Source organism: Acanthochromis polyacanthus, chromosome 21, assembly GCF_021347895.1.
Source record: "Acanthochromis polyacanthus isolate Apoly-LR-REF ecotype Palm Island chromosome 21, KAUST_Apoly_ChrSc, whole genome shotgun sequence".
NCBI classification, from domain to species: Eukaryota; Metazoa; Chordata; class Actinopteri; family Pomacentridae; genus Acanthochromis; species Acanthochromis polyacanthus.
This window is the reverse complement of record NC_067133.1, coordinates 26,001,328-26,024,920: the sequence shown is the minus strand read 5'-3', so window position 1 is coordinate 26,024,920 and position 23,593 is coordinate 26,001,328. Positions and strand designations below refer to the sequence as shown.

General features: G+C 40.9%; 1 protein-coding gene across 3 annotated transcripts in view; it reads right to left on the bottom strand.

The window, feature by feature from the left end:
• Window positions 1-23,593, bottom strand: part of cacna1ha (calcium channel, voltage-dependent, T type, alpha 1H subunit a) — a 150,571-nt gene that overhangs the window by 16,402 nt on the left and 110,576 nt on the right. For 2 of the 3 annotated variants that reach the window (XM_051941077.1, XM_051941075.1), the window contains exons 14-29: window positions 23,323-23,508; window positions 23,100-23,217; window positions 20,923-21,078; window positions 20,390-20,477; window positions 19,994-20,277; window positions 17,515-17,886; window positions 14,592-14,695; window positions 14,067-14,190; window positions 9,214-9,282; window positions 8,885-9,069; window positions 8,648-8,774; window positions 8,054-8,179; window positions 7,374-7,463; window positions 6,244-6,457; window positions 891-1,042; window positions 174-283 (exon numbers count right to left, since the gene is read on the bottom strand). In XM_051941077.1, coding sequence (XP_051797037.1) covers window positions 174-283; window positions 891-1,042; window positions 6,244-6,457; window positions 7,374-7,463; window positions 8,054-8,179; window positions 8,648-8,774; window positions 8,885-9,069; window positions 9,214-9,282; window positions 14,067-14,190; window positions 14,592-14,695; window positions 17,515-17,886; window positions 19,994-20,277; window positions 20,390-20,477; window positions 20,923-21,078; window positions 23,100-23,217; window positions 23,323-23,508 — 2,505 coding nt within the window. The remainder of the gene's footprint in view (window positions 1-173; window positions 284-890; window positions 1,043-6,243; window positions 6,458-7,373; window positions 7,464-8,053; window positions 8,180-8,647; window positions 8,775-8,884; window positions 9,070-9,213; window positions 9,283-14,066; window positions 14,191-14,591; window positions 14,696-17,514; window positions 17,887-19,993; window positions 20,278-20,389; window positions 20,478-20,922; window positions 21,079-23,099; window positions 23,218-23,322; window positions 23,509-23,593) is intronic. The other variant, XM_051941076.1, reaches the window with a different exon arrangement.

Sequence of the window (23,593 nt, the reverse complement as noted above, 5' to 3'; positions counted from 1 at the left end):
AAAACAGGGAGCCACAGTTACAGTCCATAAAGTCAGGAGCCTATACATGTGTCCATGGAGCTGGAGTTAACTGTTTCACGCAGGATTGTAACAATGAAATAGAGCCAATGCATAACTTTTATATTTTACAACGCAATGAGTTCCCCATGCTGCACTTCATCCTGCTGCATTACCTGTCTTTGAAGAACCTGTGTATGCCGAACGCCACGAGTTTGAGCAGAGCCTCGATGACGAAGATGAAGGTAAACACGTAGTTACAGTACTTCAGAACCTCCTCTAAATACTGGACACATACACAGAAACACACACAGAAACGAGCAGATTATTTCATAACATCCCCGACAGACTACATGATTTATATACTGAGGTAAAATATAGCAAATAACACACGGAGCATCATAGGAAAGCAATAAATACAATTCTTTTTTGGAAATTCTGTCAACAAATGTATGGAGTCCATTTGGTGCTTTTCTGGAAGAAATACCAGATACTTTAATAAAGTAACAGACACCAATTTATATCTTCATCCATGGTTCGGCAGACAAGTGTAAGGCAATCCTTCGCCTGGGCCAAAGCTCTATCTCGCAAAGTTGAAGAAATTGATCCCGATCTATATCAAAATTTAATTGGTCACGCTTCACCTCTCCACCAAGTTTCACGAAGTTCGACCTGCCAGTGTTTGAGTATTAAAGCTTACAATCAAACAAACAGACAGACTGCACTGAAAAACACATCTTTCAGTGATGCTTTAAGCACACTAACAATTCACATGAAGAAAACTAAATGTTGACTTTTACGAGAGAAACTGAAAGATTATTTTTATTATTACAAGCCAGATGGACATGTAGAAAAATGTTCTTCCTATTTCTAAAACGCAGTGCGCACGTTACCTGTGGCTGATTGTAGTGCTCAATGCTCATTGTGAAGACATTGATGCAGATGATGAAGGTGATGAAGAGGTCCAGGTAGTGGCTGGTGCACAGTGTGTGGATGTACAGACGCAGGGGACAGTAGTCGGCAAAGTAGGGCCTCTGCTTGGCCTCTGGAGACCAGAAACAAACCAAAAAAAAAAAAAAAAACAAGACAAAGAAATAGAGACAGACAGATAGGGTGCAACTGTTAGTAGCTGAGCTCTGAATATAAAATATCACATGTCCAGTAGTATGCACAGGGAGGTCGAGGGCCAAAGGGAAGGTAACCACCGCTTCTTTTTGCTAAAGCTGTAAACATTTCTTTCTTTTCCTTCTATTAAACCAAGATATGCTTGTTCCCCTAATAGAATTCCACACACAGCCCCGGTGCCCCGCTGGATATCTAATTGTAACTTCACTCACGGTGGTGATACCCCCTTTGCATTATTGTCCCTGTTCCTCAGTCAGTATGTGCACACTACTGCTTGTGTATGAGATGTTCAAATAAGAGAGGACATGAGAGTAACAGCTGGGCTAATTAGATATTTTGTAGTATTTGTAGATTAAAGGAGATCAAATATTTAGACTCGCTGCAGTATCTTTACTCAACTTGCTATTGCTTGGATACAAATTACAGATTCCAGTATATATATATATCTTTTCTAATTATGTTTATATTTTTGGACGTATTTTTCTATTTATGTTCGCCTATATATGTATATTTGTACTGCTTATATTTCTAAGACTTTGAATGGGAACAACTGCAACATAAGCAATTTGCCCGTGGGAAATGATTCAGAAGTCATAAGGGTTTCTCCATGACACAGCGCACAATGCTTCAGAGCAAGGATGCTACATTTCAGTTGCTGCAGACATAGCATGTGAGCAAAATACTCAACTAAAACAATGTTATTTAATTCAAAGTTGTCTGTATCCAAGTGCAACAGCACAGGATGATAAGTAAAAATGCAGCAAGACAGCGTGGCAGTTGTTTTCTTGGCTAGTTTAAGTCATTCTCCCATTTACCATTTTCTTTTGCTAAGTGAATAAACATGTTCTGGGCATATTTACTGAAGTAAATAAATGATTTCTGACAACAACAAAAAAAAAGGCAAACAGTGCTCCCTGGGAGTATTCTGTCACTGGGAGCAGTTTTTAAAAGATTCATCAACTCTAATAATGTTATTCTCGTCAGGGTTAGAAAGGTCTCTGCTTTGCATTCAGACCACAATAGGAGAGTCAATGTTTTCACTGAGACCCTGACTGCAGACTAGGTTTTGATAGACATGAGGGAACTGTGAGATGCACTACTGCTTCTGAATAATAAATGGGTTTTAAGTCATGTGGTGTTTATTATAAGGTATTTTTCACCCATAGTCCCGACTACACCATTAGGTTTTTACAGGCTGTGTACTCACATGTCCATATTGATGATTTTTGAGTGTGTTCGTGCACGTTTATGTCTCCTTCCCATGTCCACCATGCCCTGTCTATCTGCTTCATGCTGACATGCCTTTGATTTAAGTTCTATGATTTAGAGGAGCTGTGCAGAGTTTGTTCAACAACACAATTTTCTACAAACTTAATCACAAAAGGATTACATGTCCCCGATCAAGTGCTCTTTAATTCAAAATTTAAATTTATAATGTAACATAAATGTATCCATACCGCCACACTATTAAATTACCCTGAGATCTGGTCTGTGATGTTGAACAAACACTGGAGCAACTCTCTTGGTTAATAGCACCAGTGAAGGATAAAACAAATCTCAATAGTCCAAAACTTTTTTTTTTTTCTTGGATTGATGAGTGAGTTTGGACTGATTGTATGGGCAAACCCTGGAGATAGCAGTTTTAGACCAGTGAGACATGGAACTAATACAAGATGAAAAAGAGTTCTGTTCTGCTCACACCATATACTGCCTTAGAATGTAATTATATAATTAGGTAGATCGATATAAAAACCACATGCCTCTTACTTTGTTTCACTTTACATATTACCACAATTAGGTCTGCATTGGTACTTTATTGCATTTTGACCCACTAATGCAATAGGTGGTGTGTTTCTCATGTTTCTGCCAGCACGTGTTTGTGCTTCCTATGAGCAGCAATCACCCGTATCTAACTAACTTAACTGCTACTAACAGCTGTGATACTTGCAGGTATAGCAGCCAATTTGTCTGCTATGTTTCTGAGTCTGCCAGTCAAAGCACATTTACAGGAAAACTCCTTCTTCCGACTGTGTCGAGAGCCGCCTCAGGGTCGGTGCTGTACATGCATTCAGAGGGAGGGCGGGGGGCATTTCACCAATGAAAATTTTGCTTGCAAAATTTCCCGAGATGTATCGAGGACAGTAGCTGCTGATTACTTCCACATGCAGAAAGTACTACAAAGGTGGTCTTTGAAAGTAATCAGATCTATAAAACATTTCAAATTATTGTTCTGGAGTAGGAATGATATTAAAACCAGATGTGGTATCTAAAATATAGTTTAAGCATTTAAAATATTACAGCTATTGTCATTTTTACTCTACAGTGGTGGCAGTTCAATTATTTAAAGAGTGAGCATACAAAGTTTTAGTCAAGTTAATAGAGCTAATCCAGTTTTCCATGCAGTGTTAGGGGAGGGTTGGGGTTGGGCTGCAGTCATGCTCTTACATGCATTAGAATGGCGTAGCCCACGCCCTCTGTCAGTGATCAATCACTGTTTGCGTGAGCTAGCCAGTCTTTCAAACTCTCAATCGTTTTATGTTCAAGTCTGTATACATTTCCCTGTTTTGTCTCTTTGTCATTCCCGTTCTCTTTTTTCAAGCTCTGAAAGCAGGCAGTGCTCAGAAAAATAGACTACCGACCAGCCCCTCCATTCTCCTTACTCCTGCGCTTTTTCTCTATCATTTTGAGCCTCTTCTCTTCCCGCAAGCGGGCCTCCTCCTCTTCCTGGTCCTGTCGGCACTTGTGGAAATTCTCCACCACTGCGCCGTCTGCCCGCTGGGGCGCCGGGGCTGGGGGTGGGGTGGGGGGTTGGGGATTGGGGTGGGGGGGTGTATGGTGGGGCACTGGGCGCGCGCGCACCTCCCTCCGCCTGGCTGGGTGGGGCCCCGTTGATCGCTCCTCTTAAATCACTTCACAAGCTTCGCACAATACAACTTGTAAATATACACATAGGGCACACAACATATCCCTCGGGGGGGGGGTGGAGAGGTCATATTCCTACTCCACAATTCCCCTCCAATTTTAATGCACCACACTACCTGGGGGGTGGGTGGTTATGGGGTGGGACGTCATTAGACGGGGTGGGCCCCAGTGCAGTGTTGTGCTGTGGCCCCCCGTCTATGCCCCCGCCCTGACACTTCTTCCCCCAATTTTAACGCACCACATACACATTCACATTTTGGGCTTGCGGTGAGGCTGAGTGGGGGTTTCGTTACCCTGTGCTCTGCCTCACCGACCCCCCAATCCTAAGACACCACACATACTTGTATATACACTTGGGTGGGTCACATTCACGGTGCAGGGCGAGTATTCACCAGTTGGGGAACTGGTGAACTCAGTAACAGGGCAACTCACAATAGTTTTACTGGCGTGATCTCCGGGGCTTCTCCCTGCCGGGCCCGAGGGCCTGGGTTGTTGCGCCTCCCCTGGTGCTCCTTCCTCTCCCTCCCTCCTCCCCTCCCTCCCTCCCTCCCTCCCTCAGGGTCACGTCTCTCTGGGCGGCCGGAGGTGGGCTGGGCTCGTCTGCCCTTTCGGTGCCGTTGCCCGGTCCCTTGGTGCTGTTTTCCGGTGAGCGGGTGGCCTCCCGGATTTGGGTGTGGGAGGGGTGGCGTGGGTGGTGTGGGTGGTGTGGTTGGATGGGGTGGGGTGGGGTGGCTGGGCGAGGGGTGGGGGGTGGCTTGGTGGGGGGGCGGGGGGGTGTTGGGGGTGGGTTGTGGGTGGGCGGCATGGTGGGGGAGGGGGGTGGCGTGGGTGGGTGGCGGGGGGGTGGGACGGTGGAGGGGGCGGGGGTTTGGGGTCTGGGGGGCGGGGGGTCGGGTTGTGGGGGGGACGGGAGGGAGGGCGGGTGGTCGTGGGGGAAGTGGGGCTGTGGGCCGGTGGGGCGCCGTGGGGGTCCGCTATGGCCCGTTCTGCTGCCCGGGCCTTGGGGCTCTGGCTGTGTCGGGGGGGGGTCGCTCCGGGCTCCTGGGCTGGGTCTCCGCTTGGTGGCTCCTGCGGGGGGGCTGGGTGGACCTCCTTGGGCTGGAGGGGACAGCTCCCTCCTTTTGGTGGAGGTTTTCATGCATGTCAGACCCACCACACCGGCACCTACCAAAACTCAATAGTGTGTGTTCCTCCGGTTGCTGAGTCAGTGGAGGTTGCTGGGTTAGTGTCTGTGGATCTCACTCTGCTCTATCTATCCTTCTTGTGGCCTCCTGACATCTTCATGATTGATCCGTTGGGACTTTGTCGTATTAGGTGTTTGTGAAGGGTTTTAGATTTGTAAATGGTTTTAAGGTGTGAATTAAAGAGTACAAACAAATAAAATGCACCTTTTCTCTTAGAACACTGTCTATGCCTCACCTTTCTGTCTGTCCTGTGTTTGTTTTATGTTTCACTTGGGTGTGCACAGCCCTCAATGGCATAATGTAGAAAACAGCTTGAAATAAACATGATAGGTTAATTTGCCATGAGGGCCGGTGATGGTCACAGTCACAAAGAAGAAAAAAAATTGCACATGAAGCTTAAGCAGTGGCACCATGAGTGGTTGGTGTCATTTTTTTGAGCGGACTTGCAGACAAAAAAAAAAGAAAAAAAAAAAAAAAAAAAGAAAAAAGAAAGAAAAAAAAAAAGAAAAAAAAAAAAAAAAAAAAAGAAACGAAAAAAAAAAAAAAAAAAAAAGTACTACAAAGGTGGTCTTTGAAAGTAATCAGATCTATAAAACATTTCAAATTATTGTTCTGGAGTAGGAATGATATTAAAACCAGATGTGGTATCTAAAATATAGTTTAAGCATTTAAAATATTACAGCTATTGTCATTTTTACTCTACAGTGGTGGCAGTTCAATTATTTAAAGAGTGAGCATACAAAGTTTTAGTCAAGTTAATAGAGCTAATCCAGTTTTCCATGCAGTGTTAGGGGAGGGTTGGGCTGCAGTCATGCTCTTACATGCATTAGAATGGCGTAGCCCACGCCCTCTGTCAGTGATCAATCACTGTTTGCGTGAGCTAGCCAGTCTTTCAAACTCTCAATCGTTTTATGTTCAAGTCTGTATACATTTCCCTGTTTTGTCTCTTTGTCATTCCCGTTCTCTTTTTTCAAGCTCTGAAAGCAGGCAGTGCTCAGAAAAATAGACTACCGACCAGCCCCTCCATTCTCCTTACTCCTGCGCTTTTTCTCTATCATTTTGAGCCTCTTCTCTTCCCGCAAGCGGGCCTCCTCCTCTTCCTGGTCCTGTCGGCACTTGTGGAAATTCTCCACCACAACGCCGACAAACATGTTGAGGACAAAGAAGCTGACGATGAGCAGGAAGGAGATGAAGTAGAGGAGCATCCATGGGTTGTGGTTTCTTACAGGCTAAGAAGAAAAGAGCAGAGCAGAGAAGATTTTCGCATCAATTTTTATTGTTTCTGTGTGTCGCTTTGTAAGGGTTTTTGTGTGATGAACCTGGTTTGAGCAGGCAAGACACAAGCCCCAACTGCTACACTACGAAAACCAGAACAGTGTGAATTCTCTTGAAAGCCTTGAGTAATCTTGGTAAACTTTTCCAAACTTTGCAAGGATAAATATGTTGTTATTGTAGCAGAGTCATGTATTTTCCTGATGATATCACAAATAATAGTTTTAATCAACGTATTTCCAGTCACTGGATTAATTACGGTGTTGAAAAATGACAATCTACTTGAAGTCACACTGCTGCAGTAAACTGCACCACAGGCAATCCTGGATCTGATGACAACAACATTAATTGAAGCTTTGGCCTTCTGCTGTAAACTCTAATGTTGGGCCATAGTTTCATTTAGAACCCAAAATCACTAACCCACACTGATTGAGGTTGATTCTTATATTATTATCTTATATATATTCTATATATATATTCTACTAATGAGGGGGTGAGTTTGTGCTATTCTTGAGGTTTGCATAAATATATATAAAGTTTTATTGCTGATGATACTGAATTAGATTACACATCTAGGTTTACTATTTGAAGTATTCCCTATATCAAAACATGTAGTTAATGGGCAGGCATACAATGTTTTGCAGCATGAGTAACATCTTTTTGAAAATACTGTCATATATTATTTTGCTCAGTGTTGCATGTAATGTTTTGCATAACATCCCAGTCAAGAGGACGGTTCGTATAAATCCTCAATGAGGAGCACAGTGGGTTGTAATACACAGAGGACTGACAGTGTGGATTCACGTAGCCGATAAAGTCATTTGCAAATATTTGGCTCTGCAGAACGGCTTTGCACATTCCTCACACCATTACCTGTTGGTCCACTCCCACTGCATCGAGCCCGTCATACATGATGTTGACCCAGCCGTCCTTACATGACAGTACAAACAAAGACATCAGAGCCTGGAAAGCAAACAGAGGTGTACAGTAAGTCGACATACATGGGTTTGAATATTACAACATAAACAGTTTTGATATTAATATTGGATTTACATTTGCACAATGTACTTGGTAGCTCTCTCTGTTTCTCCTTGGGAGATGCACATGCAGTCGACAGCTGATTTGAAATCAAATTACATATAATACTATCATTTATAACGGGACCTGCCAATGGCGAAACTTCTTTAAGAATTTGTCTTTTTGAAGACACAGTAAGGGACATTTAATAAAGAAATGTATACAATCTTTAAAAAGTTTTAAGTGTAAAGTCCCAGACAATAAAAATCAAGAATAATGACCCCATTTTAAATCGGGTTATTTATAGTACCCTTTGCATTTGTTAATGTAGTACTCAGACTGAAGAGAATCCCAGTCTGTCAAATGTAAATATAATGATGTTATAGATGGAGTAATGTGAGAGTAATTGTGTTAAATATGAGCACAAGTGGAGGAAAATCACTTTAAAACAGCCCATAGTGGTATAATGATGTCCCAGCTCTCTATATCTCACTTCCCATCTCGCCTTATCTCACCAGCAGTCTATTAGTCGGTACCTGAATCAGGTTGTCGAAGTTGTACTTTCTTCGTATCCAGCGGTAGTTGGCTTGGAGACAGTCAGACTTGTTGGTGACGTTTTTCGTGTCTAGACCTTCACAATGAAAGAACTTCCCTTTGAACAGCTAGAGTGAGGAAGAGAAAAAGAGAGAGAAAGAGGTCTGCAGGGCTGTTTGGCTGCCATTTACAAATTATCTCAATTGCATTGGAGCTTGAGGCTTTTTAAACATTCAGCAATTAATGCCAGGAATAAAAGGACGTTTCATAGAACACGTTCTTATCAGAGGTTTTCCCTGAGTGCTTGGCTAATAGCTGGCCTGGGGGTCATGTTGTTCCTTTTCACACTTAACCTAATTGTCATTCTTTCAAACCTCACATTCATGATGAACAAAAGCCTATTGTCCACTGGATATTCAAGACACGTCCAATTCCCGTAAGCCACAATTCACATATGCAGCCGACATTTAAACTACAAAGGGTGTAAAACTTGGTTCTCCGGCAAAGGGAAAAAAATAAAAATCATTATCATTAGTGCTGTTTGTGTAGTGGATCTCTAGCTAGCTTACATGTCTGCATTGAGAAACTGTTGTTACCTGAACCCCCAAGATGCCAAAGACAATGAAGAAGGCACAGCAGATCAAGACAATGTTTCCGATAGGTCTGAGAGAGGTGATGAGAGTCTCCACAACCAGCTTCAAACCTGGGGCTCGACTGATCACCCTGGAATACATAAAGATACACACAAAATTACGTATTTTTATTCTGAGTACCAACAATTGCGGTCACTGAAAACCAACATCCACATAGACACAGAGAAACACATCACATACCTGAGTGGGCGAAGTGTTCGTAGTAGGCGAAGGACTCTGAGAATTCCCAGGATCCTGTTTCCGCCAGTATATGCCAGAGAGACCAAAATGTCAACCAGAGACACAAACACCAATAAACCATCCAGAATGTTCCAACTGGACTGGAGGTAGCTCTGCGTCCCGAAGCAGAAACCAAGAGCTACAACCTGGTGAAAAGATTGTAGAGTTTGAAAAAAAGACAACTTGACCTGCACATTACGTAAGGCTGTAACTAAGGATGAGGAATAAAAAGAACTGTTAAAATTGTGAAATAAAAGAACAAAGAATGAAAGAAAAAAAATCCTCTTTACCTTAACCGTCATCTCTGCCAGGAAGATCACAGTGAAAACGTAGTTGGACACACTCAGAAACACTCGCTCCTAAAGAGGAGAGTGAGGATAATTGTCAACCCACATATAGAGGAGCTGTTGGCATGAACATAAGACACTGCCAGTGACTACATTTTATATTGACAGCAAGAGGTGGTGCCTTTGAATGGAACGAGAGCAATCTGTCGTATCATACAGAGAATTTGTAAATGTCGTAGGGTATTCCATTGTTGGTAGTTTTAAGTCTCTATTAAGCAACTGAATTTACATAGATTGGTCTACATAGTGTCAGTGAATCAACCTCAAATATCTCTCGTCTTCTACTGGTGCATAGTATGCATATACTTTAGTAACCTGTGAAAAGTTTTTTCTACATGGATGGAACATAATCATCTAGCAAACACCAAAAACCCTACCACAGATCATCTGATGTGACATGTCTTCAGTTGAAAACTTTGTAGATAGCTAAATGGCTTGTTTTGGGTTTGGTTTCAGGTCATTTTTTTCTGTTTTCTATTGGTTGCTTCCTGTGTTTTCTTGCCGCTGAGATTGTTTTCTCAGGGATCCCTGACTGGTTTCATCTGTATCTCGTTCCTCTTGCCTCCCTTGTGTCTGTATGCTTTCCTCTCTCTCTTTGTCAGCTCTTCTGTTATTCTACCTGAGTTTGCTCTGTTTTGGTTGTGCACTGATTCCCTGCCTGTGTTCTTTGTGTCTCTCTTCAGCTTTTAGACTATTTTCTTGGTAATTCTTTGGACTTTTATTGGACTTTTGCTTGTTTATACCTGGGACTGCCACAGCTGCCATTTGTTTCCCTGCTTCTGAACTCTCTCTTATCTTCAGGAGAGAGGTATATTGAAGTGCATGTTGTCCTCTTCTGACTTGACACTCCATAACACTGAACTGATAAGTTCACTAGTTACTATGAAAGGAAACCTAAAGGAGACTATAATTTTTCTTTGTTACTGTATTAACTTTACCCATAAATAACAAGTAATTATCAAGAGGAAGCTCAGACGGGTCTTTCTGTCTGTACTGAGACACACTTGAGGGACCAACTGAGGCCAGCCTTTAGCCCACTTATGACCACTTTCTTTAGTAACCCTTGGCATCAAGGGATCTACTTTGATCTGGGAACAAAAACATGGGCTACAGATTCCACCTCAGGACTTTTTTTTGGCAGTTTAGGCAGAAAAAAGCAGACTGTCAAACACAACAGAAAACCGCAGACTGTCGAGCACAACAGAAAACCAATCAAGTGATTTGTGCGTCAGTTCCACGTTTCAGGATGTCCACAAACAACAGTGAGACAAGATTTGTAAGAAAGGTAAAGGTTTCTATATCTGTATCAGATCACCAAAAACAGATGTTTTTCAGCATCTCCTGCCAGAGTTTCTTAAGGGTTAGATTCGTAAACATCTCCATGATAACTATGGCCATAAAGGGACAATAAACATTGTGACTTAGGGATGCTTTTGATCCAAGATGTGGCAACATAATACGAAATCTTGCCACAGCTCTAATCAGTCCCTGGCAGCTAAGCTGATCAACCCACAGAGCAACCTGAGCAACTGTCACAACCCCGAGAGAGCGTTTCCAAATTTCCCCAAGCGTATCTGACCTTGGGCCAGAAAGAAACGATTTAACATGCAGTCCCTTAAGGGAGAGAATCTAAACAGTTGTGCAAAATATACAGCATTGGATAGAGTCGCACCATACCAAACCACCCTGATGGTACCAGTTAGTGTGAGAGTTTCAATCACATTATGGATGACCTACACAGTGACCTCCAAACTGAAATGAAAAGTGAACAGCACCTGCCTCAGATCCTTCCTACATGCAACACAGCACAACAGAACATGTTTCTTGTAGCTTAATGTCAAAGAACCAAACTGCCTGTGGATTGTTCACAACTTGACCACCCATGATTAAGTAGTTCAGCATTAGAAAAGACTGAAGACTGCACATGACTAAAACTAGTAGCTAACAGAGACCATAATCTTTTGAAGGAAGTATACACCTATACACAATAAAAATGCAGAATGTCTGGGATTGTGTGACTGTTTGGATCTGAAAGAAAGGGTTTACAAAATCTGAGAAAGGAAAAGAGCTGAGCCAGAGGAAAAATATGATATCATTACACTATATCAAAAAGACAGAGTTTAAAGTTCTCCCTTTTCTTGCCACTCAACATTCCTGACTTTTCTTTACCTGAACCGCACAGTTTGCCAAAATAAAAGGAAAATGACAAAAACAGGCAGTCGAATTGAATTGAATTGAATTGAATTGAATTTATTTATTTGATAGGGACGATGCAGTTTAACATAGTTCCATTACTTAGCATGAATCTGATGTGCTGCACAGAGAGTTTATAGCAAATGCTAATTTCCAACTCTTGTCCCTAGATGGGCCTTTAAATATAAAAGTCAGAATATATAACATCATAAAATAACAGAACAGTTTACAAAAGAACAATAAAATACATGTTCACATAAAAACAAATAATTACACAAACCAGTTCAAAATAAGCTAATAAAAAAAACATGGCAAACTAAGAATGATTACAGCTCTGATTTGCTTTTAGCCAGCACTTGACCTTTGTAGAGAAGGGTTTTAAATCTGTGATTAATTTAATATCGGTTGGTAATGAATTCCAGAGTTTAGAGCCTCTAAAAGAGAAAGCTGACTGTCCAAATGTTGACTTACATTTTTGTATGCTGCAGTTTCCATTCACCTTACTTCTTGTTACTCTGCTACTGTTCTGTCTTTGAATAAATCTGGATAAGGGTTCGGGGGCAAGATTATTAATACATTTGAAAACTAATTTAAGGAATGAAAACTGCATGAAACTTTCAAAGCTCAATAGATTGTATTTTTTCAAAATGTGGCAGTGGTGCCAACGGATGGGTTTTTTGTCCATTATTTTAAGGGCTTTATTATACAAGGATGACAGACTTTTGATTGTTGAAGGTGAACCCTGGGCCCAAACTGTCATACAGTATGAGAAATGAGAAAAGATCATAGAGTGCATAAATATCTGAGCTGCCTGAATTGGTATGTACTGCCTTATTAATTTAAAACAGTTCAGATTACTTTTTACTGATTTGGTGATTTTCTTCACATGTTTATCAAATCTGAGCTGTGGATCTAAAATGACTCCCAAGAATTTGAATTCATTGACTTCTTGTATTTCTAGAGCCTTTATTTTCACACAAAATCTTTCAAGTTGGCACCGTTTCCTTACGGAGAAGCACATTGACACGGTCTTATTTAAGTTTAAAACAAGATGACTGAGCTTCAGCCACTGCTGGACTCCATACATATGGTCAGTCAAGATTTCTGCTGCCTTGCTAGGTGACTTAGCAGGAGCATAAATGACTGCATCATCAGCATAAAGCTGGATGCCATTGTCTGAACACATTTTGGGCATATCATTTATAGAAAGACTAAAAAGCAGAGGGCCAAGAATTGACCCTTGAGGGATTCCCATTGTGTTTTTTTAAAAAGGGTGATGTTTGTCCGTCAACTTTTACACACTGTTCTCTATTTAGGAGGTAAGACTTGAACCAAGCATGAGGCTAAACATTCAACCTCTAAACTTTACAAAACTTCCAACTGCTAACCACACGTCATAGCTTGCTAACCGAAGACCCACCAGCTCCAATACAACCTGAGGTCCAGTGAAACTACTTTGCAGACCAGTTACGTGGTGAACCTTCTGTTCCCTCCCCTGTTCATGTTCCTGTCAGACTACAAGTCACCACACAGACCCCTTTAATCTGACACAATCAGTATGCAGGCCAGTTGAAAATATCAGGGAAAACAACATTACTCAGGCATCCAGCTAATTGATTCCTGTTGTTTTCGAACCACTGGTGTAAAACTAGCATAAAGCAATCATTTTCTTGTCTCAGGAATGGTAACCTTTGGGAGCAAATTCTACAAAAAGTCAAATAAATCTCAACTTGGGCTTTCTAACATGGCATGTTCAAGTATACAGGTTTTAGCTGTTTTTAAAATATGTTACCAAGATCTTTCTAAATTTAGTTCCAGTCCAGCAAGGTATATTGTTCACTATTACATTGTACAATTTCTGTAAAATGTTTCTTGTAAAGTCTCATTTTGCAAATATGAATGTTTTGTTAAACAAAGGCACTACTTGTAGAGCCAGCCGTAGTTTTCCCCAGAATTATTAGAGTTTTGTGTGCCTTTGACTCATCAACTGGATTATTCTCTATTATTGGATTAGCTGCTGTGTAATGTAGTAGTCATCCAGCTTGTGTGTTGAATTTGTGTGGTTGGACTCACTTTAGCTTGCTGTGAGCAGGTAAATTCCAGAGTTATATGACAGCTCTGATTTGGTTTAAAACGAGTTAGGTGTCTTGGTGGTTTGTTCATATTTTGCCTACAAATATTGAGACAATATCTTCTTTTTACTCATAACTCCACACTAACCTCCCTGATATTGCAGTCTGGCCCCACATCGTTTCTTTTTTTTGCTTTCTCATTTATTATTAATTTGATTTCTGCATTCCGTGCACAACTATCTCCATCTCGCCTTTATTATGGCCAGCATCTATACCTTCTAAAGAAACTACCTCGTGTCTTATTTCACGTAATGCCCGTAAAATTTACATATTTTTGACAGCAGTCTTGGGCTTACTTTTGTTTTTGTTTGTCGTGTATGTTACGTAAGTGTCCCTGGAGCATGAATTGTTCCTCAGCTGTTGTAATTTGCTTTGAGTAATAAGTTAGTGTATCAGTTATGAAAGGCAGAAATTGAGAGACAGAGCCACAATGCCTGATAATTGCAGACTGTGTGTGTTCGTCTGTCTCACCGTGCTGTGAGGCTGTATGTCAGGTCTTTCCAGAGCGATGGTGATGCAGTTGAGGAAGATGAAAACCAGAACCACATGGTCGAATATTTTGTGAGAGATCACAGCTTGGCACCACGCACGGAATCTAAACACACACACACAAACACACACACACACAGAGTCATCTACGGTCCATTAAAGCTACTGACCAAACAATTAGCCGTGAGAAAGCTGCAAAGACAGAATAAAAATCAGAGAAGGAAGCAACTATAATCAAAATAAAGAGGCAATAAGCAGAGAGGAAATGTGGAAATATGCCTGTGTATGTGTGTGCATAAGCGTATGTGTGTTAATACAAGCACATTTTGGAGACCCGCCAACCTTTTGGGAACAAAAAACGAGCATTTGTAATGTAAATTATTATTTTTTTTGGTTTAAGATTAAGTTTAAGTAGTAACTCTGGTTCAGATTAGTGTAATTCTTCAGAAATAGATGTAAGACAATATAATGCCTATGCACATGTGTGTGTATGTGCAAGATTCTCACGGGCTTTCTGGAGAGAACAAGTACAGCGTCCAGTCTTCATGTTCTTTGCACCAGCGAGGTTTCATGCTGTGGAACTCTTTCTTGACCCAGTAGCAGAAAGGACCCTGCGGGGGTGGGAAGTCACACAAAAGCATCGTCAGCAACAACAACATTGTCATTCATTAATAAATGTTTTAAAGCAGGAAAAAGCAGATATTGGTGTCATATTGGTGTTTCCATTATGATGGTCAAATTGTACAGTCTTCATCACCACTACTGTCATTGCATACTCTGATATGTTCATCTTCAATAAGGGAGCAGCAAAAACGTTGCCCACAACAGACCAAACCTGTTTTGTATCAATTAGGACTCCAGCATTGGTTTCTATTATTGACTGATCTTCCATTACGCCACTTGAATGATCACTTAATGGTACTCTCTGCAAAAATGTCAGGAGGTAATGAATAAATACTTTCTCAAAGCCCAAAATGACATCAACACATTGCTTGCTTTACAGTAAACTGTGTCCTCACATTATGACAAGGAAAGTTTGGCACTTTTGCTAGAAAAACTAAAAGTTATGAGTCATTATCATACTAAATGATAGATTTTTCTGTTGCCAAACCAATTATTTAGCTCATCTTCACAGTTCAGTAACTAATAATACAGATTATGTCATCTTGTTTGAAATGCCATTGGACAAGTCAAAGCCCAGTGCAGTAATACTCACTCAGTAATTGTGAAAACTGATTGTTTCCTAATTGCAATAGTTAAATTTGTAGGCAGTTGTCTATCACATATATTAACGCATGCATTCAAAATTATGGTCTTTTATATTGAGATTGTTATTGCTGTTGTGGATCAGTAACAATACAGATATGTACACAATCAAAGTTTCAGTGATAAAAAAAAATACATTTATATATATTTGTCATGAATCCCCAGTCTCAACAGTAGAAATAGGGATGCCAAATTAACTGTTTTGTATTTTATATGTACTCCCTAAAAACCTGTTGAAGAACTGTTAATCCTCTGAACCATAAAACCTGCTGGTTCGTAAGACATATTATATTTATATTTCTAAAATAGCCAGCAATACATCGAACATTACCTAGAAATGATAGAAACAGAGTGAATTAAAAAAATTCAACCTTCTTACCCTGAAACTTGTCCAGTTAACCTTGTCAAAAAAAAAAAACCTTCTAAAACTTACCCAGTTCTGAGCAAAAAACTGTGATTTAAATCACTTAATTCTACATTCTGCTATATCCAGATTTGATTAAAAAAATCATATCTGTGTTCCTTGGTACAGCTGTCAAGCCAAAAAAATGATTGTGTGATGGCAGCTGTCAAATATTCTATAAGGTAATTGCATTATTTTGTCAATCTATTTCTAACCATGGTTGTGTTGCTTCTGTAGAAGTGCAGGATTTTAGATGGCAGACAAAAACAAGCACAGTGAGCAAATTTTTTTTTTAAAAAGTGAAAGGAGCAAACACTGTCGAGAAAATAGTTGAGATGTGGAGAAAGAGTGTTTACCTCCTCCTCTAACTCTTTGAACAAGGTAAATTGAAGATTTTTTCAAATGTTAACTGTATATCGTAGAATGTCATTAGCATAAAATACAACGTGTGTTTGACAGCAAGAAAAGCTGCTTTAATCTGAACCTTCTGGCTGTGTCTCAACACTTGTACCACAAAACCCATTAAAAAATGCACAGTTTCAACTGTTTCCAGTGTTGCTGATGTGAGCCATCCCAAATTTAAATCTGTGGTGGCAAAATAAACATGTGTTTCACTGCATAAGTAGACAGAGATAAGTGGGCCAAAACAGGTGGGTCTCTGACTTAGCTACTCCACGAGCTCAATAGAAAGTATTGTGAAACTCATTAAAGTTCGTAAGAAAACAAACACAAGAAAGCTTAGGGTGCACAGCTTTTGCTACTGGATTCTAATTAAAAACAGCCCCAAAGTCAAGCCTCTGCTTATTTGGCAAATTGCCACTTATGTGAGTGTGTGTGCATCTGGGTGTGTCCTTCTATGTTCATGTGTGGATACAAAGAACCTGCTGCTCTGACATCCTTGGAGCTGAAATCCCTAATCCCCTAATGTGGAAACACATGCAGAGAGGTACATGCATATACATGCTCGGCTTGGCACATGGATGTAAACCCTTGCAAGTGCACATGCAAACACACCCTCATCCATCCATACGCTGCTTGCATTAAGCCCTCTGTAGTCACTGGGCCCGGGGAGACGCCTTTTGTTTCAGAGGATTTCATAGCTTTAAAAACTCAATTTGGAGTCAATAAAAGCATGAACACTGTCGCAGCAAAAGGTCATCCAAAATCATCAGGGGAGTTCACCCCTCTCCAGCTTATTCACACACACACACACACACACACACACACACACACACACACACACACACACACACACACACACACACACACACACACACACACACACACACAAGTACAAGTACACTGACTGTACTTACACACGTTGTTTTATACCTACTGAGAAAACAATTACTGCTCAAGCCAATCAATTAAGCCATGACAATTAGTGTCTCTGCAGGCCTTGGAGTGTGAACACAAAACACACACACACACACACTATAGCATGTCAAAGTAAGAAACAAAGGGCAACGAAAGACAAAGGATAAGTAGAGACAGACAGAGAGAAAAACAGAAATAAAATGTGTAAAGAGAGTCAGAGAGGACAGATTAAGAGATTAAGACTTTACATAAGAATGCAGCTCTGCAGAGACTCAACTGTCACCGAAGAAATCTACCAAACTTCTTGCTCGGTCATGTGTACATAATTGTACAACAAGCCACAGAGCGAATTAAAACAGAGTATCCTGCTGGGGACCTTTAAGATCTGCTCAAAATGAGACTTCCCAAATGTCATTCCGAAAGCTCTGACTCATGGTAACTTACGTCATCGTCCATGTCATCCTCAGGCGAGGAGTCATCCTTGGAGTCGGAGTTCATGTTCGGGTCGTAAGTCACAGTCCTCCCGTTACAGTCGCCGTACTCTGCTATTATAGAAGGGCAGAGAGTAGACGCCTGCAGCAGCTCCAAGGACCCCGGCCTCAGTCTGTTGTTCACCTCGGCCTCCTCTTTATCGTCCCTGCCGTCCTCCTCCTCTCCACCTTCCCCAGACAGCAGACTCTCCCTCTCCCCGCTGGTGTCTCGCCGTTTGAGGCTCGGAGCTCTTCCCAGGCTGTTCCAGCTGGAGCGCCGGCTTCCCCACGAGCTGCCAGAACCGCGAGGAGGAAGAGGAGAGCGTCGTCCGGGACTGGAAAGGCCCTGAAAAGAAGTATATAGTGTATGTGAGTTACTGCAGTTTCTAAAGCCTACCTGGCAAACATTAAAAGTCGTTATCCAAGTTACAGGTGACATTATGTGAGCTTATGCTGAGTGTTGCTTCAATTTGAGCTCGACAAAATTGTAAATGTTCTGGTTTTCATCTCTCCATGAAAGACAAAGGCCTTTTTATTTAAAACATTTTCCACATGGGTGCCACATGATCCAGAGAGAAATTACTGTAGACAAGGCAGGGACAAGAATTTCTGGGACTGAATAATGCGCTCTCCACAGTATCTCAAACTATTAATATGCTATTTCACCTTTTTTGCCCATTTAAAAACCTAAGCTGAATATCTCAGGTTCACAGGATTTTTTCCTTCCCCTGAGATAACACCAGGTGATTATCAGCTCTCTGTATTTCCAGAATCCCTCGTGGAATAAATCACTATCTTCATGTATCCTACAGATAGTTATGCAGACTGAAACTGAAAAAAAAGCTCAGTATGGTGAATCTACCACCTTCAGAGCCATTACTAGCAGCTTTCTTAAACACTTTCAGTCTGCTGTAATACCAGGATTTAATAATATGTCAAATCAAATCAACAAATCAATCAATATCCATAAAACTGCACTAAGTGGGAATTGTTCTCTCTTGCTCAGTGTAGAATTTCAGAAATGGAGATCTCCTTAATAGTATAGGATCTGACTAAATTAGATCTGATTGATTTGTAAGTGTACTGTGGGTTGAAACATTTCAAGCTCAAATCCGCAGTTGCCTGATTTAACCCACTGACTCTTCAGGCCCTTTGTGATTCTCAGGTGTGTTCACATGAAGTTTATCTCATGTGTGCTGGCTTTTTAGGTTGGCTTCGGCTTGGTATACGCTTTTGTGGGGATTGTGCCTCCTGCAGCTGTAAATCATTTTGGTGAGAGCTTACTTGTTCTGAGTCAGCAACAAGGACAATGAATGTTTTTGTCTAATGAGTCTGATTTGTGAAGTAAAGGAACAAGGTACCCTTTTCTGTATTATTCCTCCAGGATTGGAGGATCATCTGTGCGTATGACACAGTTCTCTTTAAATATGTGCTGCATATGGGATCTAAATATGTTAACCCTTTAAGCTTCAGTCAATTCCAGCCGTTTTCAGTACAAAAAATCGCTAATATTCTATTTTTAAATAAAAAAAATGACGAAAAATACAGGGAATATTGAACGCACATCACGAGGTGCATTTCCTTGAAAACGACCGATTCGTGGATTTTATACCGACTTCAGGACATGTTTTGGATAAAATAGTTTACTGGCTTGTGTCATCTGGATGTAAAAGGTTGGATTATGGCCGTTTTTTGTGGAATCTTTTTTTCTGTGTGTAATAATGAACCCGGAAATGTGAGTTGCGCTGTGTGCGTTGAAGCCGTGTACAGAGAACGGATGGATGAATATTTGTTTTTGTCGGACAAATGTGTTTTTCTCACCCGCTGTGGTAATCACATCTGAAAGTGGTTTATACCGGCGGATTCATGAGAATCTAAGCTTTCCATCGGCGTATAGTGTTTGTATAATCGGGTTAGCAGCCGTCGGACATTCTTGAAATTCCTATGCAAATTAGTAAGTGTACTGCCGGCGGTACACCTACGACGCACTGAAGCGTAAAGGGTTAAAATGCCTCTTTGATATTGATTAAAATCATCTCTGGGTGACAAAGTTACATATTTAGAAGCTTTTTTTTCCCTTCCTGCCAAAGAAATTGCTTAGATGTAACTCTACAACATAGTCTTATGGCAGCTCAAGCACACCAGCTCACCTACGACTCTGCTTAAAGACTGTAAAGCTACTCTATGCTACACAATAGCACAACGTTGTAACATTGGAGTAAATGTTAAAACTGGAAACCAATTGCAAAAAAATATAACCATTCCATTATTAAAATGAGTACTGTGCAAGTAGACAGGATTGATTCTTTACATTTGGTACATATGAAAAATGAAAAAAAAAAAACCATATCTGATGTATGTATAATGCAAAAAAAACTTGACTTTTACTGGACAGCGTCTGTGACAACCCACTATTGGTTTTTCAGAAGATTATTTTCAATGATAGAACTCACCAGAGAGTGCTGATCATAGGCTAAAGGTTCCAGGGATGTGGAGCTTCCACGGCGAGACTCTGTACGTCCATTTCCTGCCTCAGAAAATCCCAGGCCCACCTCGCTATACTGAGGAACCCCCTCTCTGTACATGAGATCCTCCCCCAGGATGGACTCGGGTCCTAGGGAGCTCTTCGGGGTGGGCATGGGCGTAGCCGCTGTGCGCATGATTATGGGAGGAGCCGTGGAGACACGAGGGTCAATGTGACCATTAGCTGTCATCATCAGAGAGTACATCTTCAGCTCTGTGGAAAAGAGTTCAAGACATTATCATTTTTTCCTAAAGTTAAATAATCAGCTTATTGTAAAGAGAGAGCAGGAACAAAACGCAACACAAGATGCTGTCATTCCACCTACCATTGTCTCTGAGTTGTTCTACCTTCTCGTCCTCATCAAAGTTATCTGATTTCTTGTCATCATCCGACTCTGACCGATTAGCATCACCCTACAAAACACACATCATCCATGCAAATAAGCTTGTTTTCTGTATTTAGATCTCATTTTTTTCTGATTTTGCTGCATTCAGTGCTCCAGTGATACTCAGTGGTAGCTAAAGATGTACAGAACTGATTATCTGAAATCACTAGCAGCCTTCAGTTAGATACTAATATAATCCCTTTTCCTCTCATCACCTTTAAGAACAGCTTCATCTCGCTGACCACTTAGTAATTGAGAGTCTGGGCCTGTTGGCCCCCAAAAGGCTCCATTTAGACTTAATTACCAGCATGCGAAGACTCATACAAGATGCATACAGATGTGGATGAGAGATATACTAGTGCCATAATCGGAATAAACCTACCTTTTAAAGTAATTACATGTACGCAACGCAGTTTGCATATTGGAAAACACTGAGCCTTACTGGAAGCAAAAACTAATGAAGTCATTCCTACCTCAGCTTGGAAGCCCTCAACCAAGATGGCCACCAGCAAATTGAAGAGCACATAGTTGCCGAATGTCATGAGAGCAACAAAGTAGAGGGCCGCCCATGGAGAGGTAGAAGCCATGCCGTTATACAACACCACGTTCCAGTCCTCCTGAGTCAGAATCTATAGACAGACAGAGATTTAGACATAAATAAAGATGGAGAAGAGGGGAAGAGATGGATGGAGGCAAAAATAGACGAGGACAGATTGAATTTGAGGGTTAGAGATGTGTAATTAAAAACAAGAATGCATATGAATAGAGGAAAACATGCTCTAAAAAACATCTGTTCACCTACTTTTATTACCACAATAGTTCAAATCCAAAGACCTGCTTTACTACAAGTTGATATGCAAAGTATATGAGAGTGCATGTCTGTATCTGTATTTAAATCAATGTGAGTGATGAAAGCACCGAAACCCATCGTGCCTGGTGTGCACGATCCACCATGAAAGCACAGCCCACTCTAAACCCCAGTGGCCCAAATGCACTTCACTGTACTTTTGGTGTAAACGTGTGCATGCATATATATTTCTGTACACAGATTTATGTGTGTAGTGTAGCTTCTCCCCAGAAAGTAAGTATATATAGCGGGTATAACTCCTTCACATGACAGTCAGTTCTGGATAAAATGCTTCTTCAGCACCAAAGTGAGACAGTCCACTGCATTCTGTGTTCCGCTCTTCTGCTGACGCATCCAATATAGAAAAGAGGACAATCTATGTGGAGCGATTGAACAATATCTCAACAGGGAGGGACAGCAGAAAATAGGAATAATGGCGAAAGAGAGAGAGTTTGTGGGTGGAAATAAGCAGAATTTCACATCTCACAGCATTTGACTAAGAGCAGAAGCTTGGCACAAGTACACACTGAGCACACTCAAGTGCACACTAACACTCTAGTGTATTCTTGCAGGTATACTAAAAAATGGATATGATACTCCGTGCTAAGGCTGCACAATCATGGCCAAAATCACAACTATTGTGATCTATAGAGGCATCATACTAATTTATAACAATCATTCATTGAATTTAGGGACGACATATTAATATTGCACCTTCACATTTGAATATAGAGAGGACTGCTTTCACTTCCCTACTGTGCTACATTAGCGCTATAAATATAAATCTTTGCATCAAAATAGGACTTCAAATAAGGTTCTTTACATGAATTCAGTACACCTCCCAGAGGTAAAACATTCTTTTAAAATGTCCTCAAAACATGAACTCAATCATTAAATATCATGACAGACTACAACTTACCAATGTTTCCTAAACACCTGACATGCAGGCTATGATAGATGATACATTAGTGACTGTGCACACAGAAGCCTCTAGTCCCCCAATTTAATTATTGCTGGACACACAACTTTGACAGATGTGTGGCCAAACCTTTCTAATTCTAAAATCAGACTTATCCAAGTTGAAACTGAGTGATTTTATCTACATGGATTGTGCTATTAGTGGAGTTTTTTTTTGTGAATAAATCATATAGTATCGTATCGATTACATGAATTCAATTGTGAGAAGCCAAAATCACGATCATGGCAAAAAGTCAAATAATCAGTAACATTTCTAATGCAGGGATAACTTTAGAAAGAAAAGTATAGTGTAATAAAAATCGAAAGTCCTCTGTACTTTTAAATGCGTGTGCCGAGACTGGCTTCGGACAGTGAGCCTGACTTTATCTGCTGTCAATAATACCTATTACATGATTGATCTGGACATGTGCTGGGCGTTTTTTATTTATCTTGGCTTATGGGCTTGGATTCGGCATCAGACCATCAATTCTCAGTGATGTGGAGAGTGGACTGCACCTCCTGACAGCACATTCAGTTTAGGAGCCTTTCTCTCATCTCATCAAATGCCTCCCTTAGCAATTTTTTAGAGGTCAAAAGGTTCTCTCTTCTCTTTTTCTTCTTCTCTTCTCCTATGCTAAGATTTCAATAGCAAATGTGATCTGATCATGAAGTACCTTTCATTTCAGTCTTAATCAGTGTGATTTAGTCAGATTAGTCTGACTGAGAAAAAAATGTGGAGAAAAGGAATTTGCTGATTAGCAAAACTCAACAGAGTAGGGTAGTGCAAACTGTGAAATAACCAGGAGTAGAGGGACCATATGTGGTTCTGAAAAGAGACAAACCTACCTGGAATACAGTGACAATGGCCCACAGTAGAGTGTCAAAGTTCTTGCGGTCAGGGATGGTGTCTCCATTCTCAGTTTGAAGGCTGAACTTACAACCAAAAAGATGCATGCCCAGTATGCTGTAGGGGAATAAGAAAATGCAAACATCAGAGAAAAATGTGCTTATATTGTTTTTGACAGAGAAGTTCAAAGACTTACAGGATGCGTGTATTGTATGTTTATACCTGAACGTGAAGATGAAAAGCATCAGCAGCATACAGAAGGTGGCCACGTTGTCCATGGTCTTCATCAGCACCACCAGTTGTCTCCTCAGGGCCGGCAGGAAGCGAACAAGCTTCAGAACTCGCAGCAGACGAAACGTTCGCAGGACGGACAAACCACCATCCGATTGCCCGATTATCTCCCACACACTGACAACCACAAACAGCAGAATGTCCCTGAAAATACTGTTCAGAAATGTAATGGATTGCTCCTATCTGTATTGACATCATGCTG